General features: G+C 46.8%; 1 protein-coding gene across 1 annotated transcript; it reads right to left on the reverse strand.

Moving 5' to 3' along the window:
- Nucleotides 1-676: 676 nt before the first annotated feature.
- On the reverse strand, nt 677-4889 carry lrrn2 (leucine rich repeat neuronal 2). Its single transcript, XM_012835595.3, has one exon. It carries the CDS (start codon nt 4529-4531, stop codon nt 2339-2341), a length of 2193 nt encoding a protein of 730 aa, XP_012691049.2. The 5' UTR covers nt 4532-4889; the 3' UTR covers nt 677-2338.
- Nucleotides 4890-11816: the final 6927 nt, after the last annotated feature.

Below are 11816 nucleotides of genomic sequence, written 5' to 3' on the forward strand. Positions count from 1 at the left end.
AGGACTACACCATCTGCCTCTGAGAGCTGGGGTATCGCTCAGGCCTCTAGCGCTTCTCTACTGAGGGGGGGGGGGGGGGTGTTCTGAAGCTTGTTAGGTTCTATAGTGAAGCACCAGCTAGCAGACATGCATTTTAATGGGCGTGTTTGCATATTTATGGTCACCACTGTAACAGAACCTTCAATGATTCCCGTTATTTGCTGGAGTTGAAAGACAGAAGCAGGATTTCCACGGTCATGGGAATCCTGAAAAGGTCATGGAATTTTAAAATCCCATTTTCCATGCTTAGAGAAATAATAAAATGTTTGTCTTATGTACATCCAAATAATTATATTTGGATAATGTTCCAATAATGCAGCGATTTGCCTCAGTGTCATACAGTTTCCACTTTAGCTGACATAGCTACTAGCATAATAGGAAAAGAATGGAAAAGGTTGCTGTTTAATTTCCATTCAATAATATGGCCCCACCTGTGGAATAAAGCATAACATTTTGTGTATTTGTATGGTTGTGAAACATCATGGTAATTTCATTCAAATTCCTTGAAAAGTAATGGAAAAGTTTTTAAATATTGGAAACTCTGTTTTAATAATAGCTGTGACATCCTTCAAGCAGGGTTGTGGTATGATGGCAAGGTTGTGACAATGTACCAGAACATAAAAGTCAGGCCTTGATGTATCAGTCCAAAATGTTTTAATAATAGCTGAAAATAGTATTTAACACATAAGTCATCTAAATTATCTCTGAAAGAGAAGCAGTACATTGAATAGGAAATTCAGATCGATTTATGTACAGCTTGGGGGTAGAAATAAAACATAAAATGAACCAGTTTCCAAAAAAGGTCGTTACAGGGCAGTCAGAGGGGATCATTGAAACATAAGGACACATCAGTCACAGAAAGACAAAAAAAAATAGAAACGAAGCTGAGCTACCATAAAATGACATTACATTAGAAAATGGCCTCCCTATGCTCAAGAAACTGGAGTGAAGGTAGAAGCACTGCCTCCTGGGTGCTTTGCGTGTCTGTTACATCAGACGTCTTCCCTTACTCCTCCGCCGTGTTCCAACCTACTTTGTCGTCCCTTTTTCAAGTTCAAAGTCAGTCTGGCTGGGACACAGATTTGGTGGTTGCACCCAGCAATCTGACCGGGAGGAAAAGAAAGGTCATGTCATTGGCAGGTTTCTCAATTTTCAAAGAGGAAATGGCACTCTCGTCTGCTGTTGCCGTGGCATTTTCACTGCGTGAGAGTGAGATCTCGCTATCGGTTTCTCACAGTAAGACAGACACACAATCCTTCTTCTACACCACCGGCACCAAATGTTGCCTTGTCTCTGCCGCAGGGGGACAGGCTCTTGTGCCATACCCCTCCCCACCCCTCCCCTCCCCTCCCTACAGAGTTTCCTCAAGCTTTCTCCCTGTTCCCTCCAGAACTTTTCCCCCTTTTCTCCGTCACGTTTCAGGACACATCACATGTCGCTAAACGAGTGTCGCACAGGCATCGTGATTCACAGTTTGATCATCACCTGCGTCATCCAGGTGATCTTTTCGCTCGTTTGTCATCGTAAACCACAGATGCCACAGAACTGAAAGAGTCGTCCATTGCGCCTCATGCCTGTATGGAGATGCTGATGTGGAATTGTTCATTGTATGAACTGTTCCTCTGTTGTGTCTGCTTCCTCTGTGTTGCCTAGTATTTAACTGTGAGCAGTGTGCTCTCACTGCATCCATAGACATCCTGCCCCCTTAGTAACAGCAGTCTTCTCATTGCTCTCCCCGTAGTCTTAAAAAATAGAAAAGTACCTTTCCTTTTTACCTGAACAGTTGGTACCTGAAAGTCCTCCCCCTCCCCCCAGACTCAGGTGTTTGTCTCTTTAGAGACAGCTGGGTTGACCCACTTCACATCTTATGTGAACCACCTGTCAAGTCAGTTCACTCTCTTTCTTTGTATGAAAAAATATATTATTACACGTTTGGACATTTCTTATACAGTCTGTTGAGTTCATTGTTCCTTTTTTTCCATCATGACTCCGAAACATTTGTTTTCATGATGTATACATCTGAAAACATTTATGAATGTTTTCAATATATATATATATATATATATATATATATATATATATTGTATGTATACTCTTGTATAAATACCAATTTGTATAAATACCAATAAATCAGTTTTTACAATGTTATAGAGTGTGTACAGTTTCTATTTCACGGTGTGAGTTGTGTAGTTTTAAGTTATTCCAACTTGGGTTTGATTGTTAGTTCTGCAACTGTAGAAAGCTTCACAAGGCTTGTGTTCTTGTCGCTGTTAATTCCTTCATCTTTGATGTTACCCACTCAGCACTTCTCCTGTGGCGGGTCCTGAACTATCTGGCTCTGTTGACACTTCAGGAGCTCTTTGCTCTTTGGCTCCTCAGAAGACTTCCCGCCTTTGTCAGGCAACTCCTGCTGCTGCTTCTGGGCAAGAGGTGGAGGATAAAGAATGGGAGCCTTGAATACCTTTGCCTCCTGTGATAGGAGCAGTGTGTGCGGCTTCTCCATCTCTTCGTCCTTCCAGCCGAGCGAGGCTCCGCCCTGACAGGTCCTAGCCGCGAGCAGGAGAAGCAGAGCGGACACGGCGAGCAGGACGGCGGGCGCCAGGTCTGGAGTTTCGCCCGTGGCCGGGAGCTCTTTCGTCCTGAGGTGGACGCAGGAGGTCTCGTTGGGGCCCGTGTGGAGGCACACCTTGTAGTGCGTCCCAGGCTGGAGACGGGTGAGGTTGAAGCCACGGGTGCCGGCTAGGATGCGTCGGCTGTGCCGGCGTGTGTCCTCCAGGCTGCTGTTGGACAGCCACGACAGCCAGGCGGTGGGGACATTGCGTCCCGCCTGCCAGGAGAGAAGAGCGAAGCGCTCGTTCACATCTCGCACCTCCAGCTTGTCTTCGCTCTGCCTGGCGTTTGCCACTGGAGTCCACGGCGTCCCCTCCACCCTCAGCGTCAGGCTCCTCGTGTCTGCCCCCACCAGGTTTTGGGCCACACAGGTGTAGAACCCGGCCTCTTCCGAGGTGACCCCTAAAATCTCCAGCGTCCCCTCGGTCAGAACTTGGTACCGCCCATAGCTGGTTGAAGGCGATAGCCGAATCCCTTTGGGAACGACCCAGTAGATGCCCGGTTCTGGTTCTGCCAGGGCCCGGCAGTGAAGGGCAATGTTCTCGCCGTGCTTCACCTGAATGAAGGTGGGGAAGGTGCTGGGAGCTATGAGCGGCAGGCAGCTGTCCGCCATCTCGCGGAACGACACGTCTTTGACCCGCCGGGCCTTCAGCTCGGGCGGCTCCGAGCAGAAAGTGGATTGAGGTTCGATGAAGCGCACTGGCTTGTCGTTGTCTGCGCCCATCCAGCGGATGAGGCAGTCGCAGCGGATGGGGTTGGTGTGCAGGCTGATCTCCTGCAGGTTGGGCAGGGACAGGACGGTCTGGCGGTGCAGGGCGCTCAGGGCGTTGCTGTTCAGCATCAGACTCTCCATGCTGGACAGGCGCTGGAAGGCCTTGGGGTGGATGTAGGAGAGCCGTGGGTTGTTGGTGATCTCCAGTTTGGTTAGCTCAGGAAGGTTCTCCATGGCGGAGTGCTCAATGGAAACCAGCTCGTCCATGTTGTTCAAGCCCAGCTCCTTCAGGTGAAGCATGTCCCGGAAGTCTCCTTTCTGCACCAGCTGGATTGGGTTCTTGTTCAAATCGAGGAACTTCAACTCTGGGAGTTTCTGCAGGGCCTCCTTCGGCACTTTTGTCAGCAGGTTGTCGTAGAAGGAGATGCTCTCCAGGTTGGTCAGCCCCTCAAGGGATCGCTCAGATAGCTCGCGTAAACCCATTCCCGCCAGAACCAGGCTGCGCAGGGAGGCCAAAGGCTTGAAGTTGAGGTCCTGTATTGTGTCAACCGGGTTTCCCCCTATCATCAGAACCTCCAGCAAGGGCAGGTGATGGAACCAGCGCCTGTCAATCACCACCAGCTGATTGGAGTTCAGGTGGAGCCTAAGCAGGTTCCGCAGGCCCTTGAAGGCCCCGGGGGAGATGCTCCTCAGGCGGTTGTGGTTCAGGTACAGCTCCTGGAGAGCCGGAAGGCCCGAGAACGCGGCATCAGGTAGGTGTCTCAGCTGGTTCTCCTCCAGGTGGAGGCTCAGGAGGGACGGCAGCTCTGTGATCCGGACCTGGCGTGTGGTGCTGAAGCTGTTCTGAGAGAGGTCCAGCTCGGTGAGGTTAGCCAGGCCGTCCAGCTCGCTCTGGTCCAGGGAGCTGATGAGGTTGCTCTGCAGCCGGAGGGTCTGGGTGTCGATGGGCAGTGATGAGGGGAGAGAGGTGAGCAGAAGGTTGTTGCAGTCCACCGTCGGGGCCTCCTTGTAGACAGACTGGGGCGAGTACCAGGGCTTGATCTGACACACACACTGATAAGGACAGGCCACCCTCCAGGGCATCGAGTGTATGACGAGGGAGCTAGCTGCTCCGAGGAACAGGAGAGTTTGCAACAGAAACATGGTAATCTTCATCATTTTTCTTTTCATTTCCTCAGGGTTTAACCTCTCGGATATTGTGCTCTGGAACCTTATGAAACAGTCTTTCAAAAAAAGTTTCCTCACTGATCTTTATGAAGTTAAAGGAAAGTTTTAGGTTCACTTGAGTTTAGCGCTGTCATTGTCTGTTGCATACTCCTCTTAAGTTGTCAGCGAGATTGATGTGAGCTGAAGTTCTCTCTCCTCGTATGGAAGCTTTCGGCCAGGGAAGCTCTGTACCCTGATTTCCTGCGATAGGGATTTCTCTCTCTCTCGGCCTGTCAGTGAGTCCCTCTCACATGGTGATTTTGCTGGGCATGAGAGAGAGATGCCAGAGACAGGAGCATATCTGGAAAAGAGAGAGAGAAAAATAGAAATGTTTAGTGTTTACAATCATGAGTGTAAACGACTTGCGGTACATTAAAACTGCATTATTTTCATACATTTTTTATTCACTGTGTTCCAGTTTGTTTGTTTTGTTTTCTTTCTTTCCATTTTGCAGTCATCTCATCTCATCTCATTATTCCAATGTACTCCGCTCGGTTATATGTACATATCAAAACATCATTTCATGTTTTTTTTCCCCCTCAATCTCCCATTTTTCTTTATAGACGAGAATCAAATTAAAAGGGAAAAAACCTCCTCTGTTGGAATCATATAACATCTCGTTTGCTGCTTTGCCACTTGGAGATTTCTCTCCCTCAAAGAGCCACTCTAAATTAGTTCTGGGACATTACGGCTGTGCTCTTCTCGTATTTCTCTCGATGCCAGTGAGTGACTCCAGCAGAAATAAGAGGGAAATTGGGGCTGAAATATGGTGAACCTAATTCCAGGCTTAAGATTTAGCTTGGCAAATAATCATGGCCTGGATATTACTCATCCACAAACAACTTCTGAGAAGAAGCTGGGAAATGACGTTTTTTCCCCTTTCTTTGGCAAGGTCTGAAGGAACTGTCCTCTGCGCTTTGAAAAGGAAAGGTCCTTCTGCATTGTACATTCATTTTATTAAAGTACTGAGAGGACAAACACACCGGCAGTTTTAAAAATGGGTCTGAGGTGGCCATGTAGAAATATTAAATATATACAATCAGTAGGTATTGTACTCTCCCTGAGGCAAACACATAAATAAACACTGAAATGAACAAAGCCACAGTTATGTAGCTAGCGAATAAATTACGACTCAGCATCATAAATATTGTATTTACTGTGAGCTATCTTCAGAGATAGTGGTGAGCCACAGGTCATTTACATCTGACACAAATGCAAATGTGTTCATGCATATGAGACACTTACAATTACCTGTGTGTAGGCCTACGACCTCATCTAAGTTTCTTGTGTGTAGGCCTACAACCTCATCTAAGTTTCTTATTTGACATTGTCCAACATGACTGCATCCTGTATGCTTGACAGTACCCAACATGACTACATCCTGTGCAATTGACAAAAGTTCACACTGGCAGAAGTAACACAAAGTACCACTGGAGAAAAAGTAATGCAAGTTCTACTGTTAAAAAAACCTGCCATTTCCTATCTCATCGTGCCGAAACCAGAAAGCCAGAACTAAATGTCAGAGGGCTCGGTTCCCTGAGTGAAAAGCTGTGTTCCTTTGAAGGTAAAAGCCCTTCCTCTTCCCCCTTCTTCACGCTCCTGCTCCCGCCCCCACTTGCCCCAGGTCGGTTGTGGAGCTGCTATTTAAGATGGCGCCATATTCCCCTTCTCCTCAGATGCATGATCAGGCCCCATTTAAGCACTGCCCCTAAGTGGCGGGTTGGCAAGGCTCTTTATTGGCGCTGATTGTTGTGTCCATTCCACCTTTCCTCTCCTCCCTCCATGCTTCCATTCCACCTCTCCTCCCCTCCTTTCATGCTTCCATTCCACCTCTCCTCTCCTCCCTCCATGCTTCCATTCCACCTCTCCTCCCCTCCTTTCATGCTTCCATTCCATCTCTCCTCCATCCATGCTTCCCCAAAGCTCTGTCTCTCTCATCCGTCCTCTCTCTGAATGCTCAATTAGTCCCAATGCTCACCCTGCCTCTCTCGTTCCCTCTCTTTCTCTCTCATGATCTCATTCCCTCTCTCTTTGCTCCCTGTAAGCCTGGTGTCTCCCTGCCCTGCACTGAAGTGTTTGTTCTCCACACACACACACTCACACACACACTCACTCACTCACTAACACACACACACACACACACACACACACACACACACACACACACACACACACACACACACACACACACACACTTGCTCACTCACACACACACACGTACACACACACACACACACACACACACATACACAGGAGAGAGGAGGTTGGACAGTAAACGGAAGAGAGAAACTCTTGTGTAGAAGTGGAGCTAAAAGTGAGTGAAAGAATGGACTGAGAAAGAATGGCAGAGATAGAAACAGAGATTATTGAACTGGAGAATCAGACACTAAAAGAGAGAGAGAGAGAGAGCAAACGAGAGAGAGGGAGAGAGAAAGAAAGATTGATGGCAATAGAGAGAGACAGAAAGAGCGAGTGAGAGAGAGAGATTGATGGAGAGAAAGAGAGAGAAACAGAGTAGTGAGAGAGAGAGCCTGACAGAGGAGTAGGAGCTCGCTGAGCTGCACCGCTAGTCCTCCTGGCAACCATCCGAGCGTACACCACGTCTGAGCTCGTTTACAAAGTGTCACGCTCCCAGCAGTGTCTCGCCTTACAACCTGGCTCCCATGATGCACCTGCCACCTCCCGCCCCGTCGCCCCCAACGCGCCTGACAGGCTGACTGGTTGCAGTGGAGACCTGCTGGGTTTGGCCCATTCCCTGCCCGTGTCATAACGAGTCGTCAGGGTGTCATGAGTGGCTGTAATGCGAAGTGAATGGAGATGTTTGCGTGTGTGTGTGTGTGTGTACGTGTGTGTATGTCTGTGTGTGTGCGTTTGTATGTCTGTGTGTGTGTGTGTGTGTGTGTGTGTGTGTGTGTGTGTGTGTGTGTGTGTGTGTGTGTGTGTGTGGACTCTCCCCTCTGTGCATATTGAATAATGCATTCCCTTCTCTATTCACCACTAATCGCTGGCTCCCCCCTGCTCTCTCTCTCTCTGTCCTCTCTCTCTCTCTCTCTCTCTCTCTCCTGGGCATGTGGAGTAGACCTGATTGGACAGGAGAAGTGTGTGGAGTAGACCTGATTGAACAGGAGAATGCCCTCAGACAAACGGATGTGCAGAGAGGCAACATGGAGGCTGTGCCGCTGTATACGGTCCTGACGGAAACAGCTGTCCTGCAGCCATAGTGCCTAGCTGCAGGGTTCTTGCACAGCACAGCTAGTCCACGCTGAGCGGCGGCCAAGGCTGCCGTTTATCATGTGGAAATAAATCTGTTTTCACCTTTCTGCCCATTATAATGGCGTCCTAATGATTCTCCTGCACTGTAGCCAGATATTTATATATCTGGGCCAAAGTTGTCTAGCACACTGTAGGTTTAGTGCCACACTTTATCTCCCCCCGCCGTGATTAGTGTATTTTAAAAACACACTATTGTGTGCAAACCTTTAGGAGCAGCTAAACCACACCGACACCAGCGCCGCCATCGCCACCCATTCATCACGCTTATAGGCTTCAGGTTGTTTTGCCCAGATTGCAAAGAGAGCGAAAAAAATGAGCTCGTTTGTCTTCATGATCATCATGGCCGCCTTGCAAGGCTTTTCTCTGGAAGTAGGCCTGAGTTTGCAGAAGATGGGGATGAGGATGGCTGCAGCATAGTGATTTGTTTCTGTGTGGTCATCTGGGGACTCTGCCAGTTGGGGTTTGAGAGGAGACCAATTTAAACAGGCAGTTTGGATTTTGTGTAAAATCTAACTAGCGAACGGCCAACAGACCTGCCCAGCAAACACCAAAGACAGCACAGTTGGCAAGGATGAAAGCTACTTGGGTTGCTAACTCATGCAACTCATTTTCAGTGATATATTTGGTGACATCCTGCTGTTAAAACTGTTGTACCATTTTCATGGGTTTTCCAACCCAGTGCACAAAACTACACAGTGAATTGGAAAGGGCAAGTGTGTTTCTTAGTCCTTCATATAGTGTTCCATATTCCATCAAAATAAATTTGAGGATGTTATAAAAATATCTGTACAAAACACAGACTTTAAAAATAGCAAAAGCCTTTATAATGTGGCCGTGTAAAGTGCCGTGTGTGATGCAAGTGTCCTTGTGATTTGGGTCTAGATTGGATCGCATCCTCAGCTACCAGGGGCCTAAGCCTGAGAGATGGAGTCAGGAGATTTTCATTAGAGATTATCGTAGTCTGATGCTGACGCCAGGCTGAGGAGCCGTGTGCCTCCGTCACGGGCCACGGCGCTAAAGAAGCCTCTGTGCTCGCCGCTCGCCGCTCCGACTGACGTGTGAGGAAGGCGACGTCACTCACCTCATGAGCATGGCGGGGCTGTCGGGGGACTGAGCGCGTGCAGAGTGTGTTTGCTCACTGCATCAGAGATATATCAGAGGGAAAGACTCCTTCCTTACTGATGTGGCTGCTGTCTCTGTGTTCTCTTCTTAGGGTCAGTTTGAGGCTACGCACTTAAAACTGCTGTAATGAATGCAACGTCTGCTTGAGGCTACGCATGGTGTACACACTTAAAACCGCTGTAATTTATGCAACGTCTAGAGGACTTCATCTAAACAGTCTCCCCATAGCTATCTCTGAGAGTAACATTCTCCCCATAGCGATCTCTGAGAGTAACAGTCCGAATCACTGTTGAACTCGGGGCTAAAGCTCTTTAACAAAGCCTTGCAATTCATTATTGATTTTACTCCCCAGCTCAAAAAAAAAAAACAGCAAAAAAAACATGCTATCACTTTGTTCCTGTTTCAGATTCTCCTTTTCCTGATTTATATGATCACACGCCGACTTGTTGGCTGATTCGGGGGATTAAATGAATTTGCCACCGTCAATTTCCGAGCAGCTTGACGCTCTCGTATGGAGAGAGGTGCAATGCGAGATGCGAATGAGCCATGCTCTCGTCTGGCATGCTGATGTGTGGGTGTGTGTATGTGTGTGTGTATGAGTGTGTGTGTAAGCCATGCTGATGTGTGCCTCTCTCTCACTCGTCACAGCATCCTCACATTTTATATCAGTGGAGAGAGACAGCCGAACCCTCACTAGCTTCCAGATCACTGTCCATCTTTAATCTTAATCTTCATGTCTTAATTAATCTTATACACGATCGAGCATTAGGTTATCCTGAGAAAAGAAACAGAAACATGTTTTCTATGAGTCCAGTCAGTAGGCGCCTTAATTATTTTCTAAAGCGATTTTCAGTTTCATTATTGAAGAAGTGATATCCATGACAAGGTCTCAAAATAAAGCTGTGCAACACACATGATATAATTTATGAAGGAGGACTTCTACAAGCTGCTTTCCTGACGAGAGTATGTCCTGATGAATGTTTCAGTGGGGAGCCAAATTAACTAGTATTCATATTTCATGAGGTGTGGCTTTAGGTTAGGAATCCATAAATTGCCATGGTAAGGAATGAAAAACAGCAGGCGTCTCTTTCCTCTCGTTATTTTTTTTTACAAAAAGCGAAAAGATGATGAGGAGAAGAACAAAAACGAGACGAAAAACATGCCTGGCATTTTGATTGCTAGTTTAAAGCTAGACACAAGAATTAGCTTGAAGTGATTCATAGAGCATAATGAATAAAACAAAAACAAAAAAAAACATTCCTGGACAGATCTCTCTTGACCCCATATAATCTTCCAAATGCTTTGCACATCAAAAAAGATGTTTTCATTAATTTTGTTATTTAAGATTGTTTTATACCACCGCACACAGGATATAATACGCTGTCAGAAAACTGCTGATAAATAACAACAGCGGTCTCAGTGGTACAGAAAATACGTGCTGATTAGCTGCCTTTGTGTGCCTGTCCAGGCTCATGTGTCTGTGAACAGTTTGTCCACGTTTGTGAGTAGCGCAAATGAAATGAAGGAGTTTAACCGGTAAGCTCTCTTTCTTTCACTGTCGCAGCTGTCTGTCTTGTATCCATTGCGAGCGACTGAACACCCCAACCTGGCAGGTTTAGGCAGCTGTGGTCTTGCCCGTCAGTAGGGCCCCAGTGCTTCCTGCCTTCCATCCTTACATTCCATTCTTTTACCCCCCATTCCATTCTTTTACCCCCCTGCCATAATTTCTCCCTCCTCTACCAGTGTTCCTTTGGCTCAACTAGTAGAGAGACTGGTAAGGAAGGTGTTAACATCATGGGTTCACACAGGGAACACACATACAGTACACTTCTGATGGAAATATATATATATCTGTATATCTTAATTGCTTTGGATGAAGGCCTATGCTAAACGAATACATCTAATCTAATCTCTATCCCACCTCCTAGGTGACTAGCTAGCCAGTTGGAGATATTCCATTCACCGTAGGAAACAAAAAGTCTTGAAACTCTTATATTCATCTTAACTTTCACTGAAACCATTTTAAATCAACACCAGTTATATGTATTGGGAGGCCCTTGAGTTGGAAACAAAGAGGCATTACAGTGTTGGTCTAAAAATACTCATGCTAACTAGCCATCAGTGCTATCTTGCTAACTAACCATCAGTGCTATCATGCTAACTAGCCATCAGTTAATAGAGAGTTAATAGGACTGAAAATTCTTCAGATGACCATGTACCATCAAAGCGAATTTGAGGACATTATAAAAACTAGCTCCCAACATAAACATACTTTACAAATAATGTGAATAATGTGACTTTAAATACTCTTTGAAAAAGGTGTCTGTTTCATACTGTCCCTTTTGTGTAGAAGCTAAATCATCTTTAAATGAACACTAGAGCATTGAAAGCCATGGTGTGCAGACACCATTTGTGTTGGTTTTCTATTCATGTCATCTGACTGAGAGGTTTTTAACCGGTGTTCTGTGTTTGCACTGCACTCCCCCTGTCTGTCTGAATGAGCTCATTCTTGTTTGATTTGGGTATTTCGCACTGTAGTTCTGTCATGTTTTGTGTTGTGCAGGTTTGTGTGTGTGTGTGTGCGTGTGTGCGCGTGCGTGTGTGTGTGTGTGTGTGTGTGAGTGTGTGTGGGTGTGTGTTGGGAGGAGAGGGTTGGCTGAGCAAGCTCTGTGAGCGGTTCATCCCACTTTTCTCTGAGCGATCTCTGTTAGCCTGCTGCTACGCACAAACAGCCAAACCCATGCATATGCAAGTCTTCCTGCCTCAGATCTTTCCCCCGCCACATAAGAGCTGCGTCTCTGCCCCTCAGGCTCCTCTGGCAAAAACACAGCGAAGGGCCTCAGGAAGGCTTAAG

The sequence above is a fragment of the Clupea harengus genome, chromosome 5, assembly GCF_900700415.2.
Source record: "Clupea harengus chromosome 5, Ch_v2.0.2, whole genome shotgun sequence".
NCBI lineage: Eukaryota > Metazoa > Chordata > Actinopteri > Clupeiformes > Clupeidae > Clupea > Clupea harengus.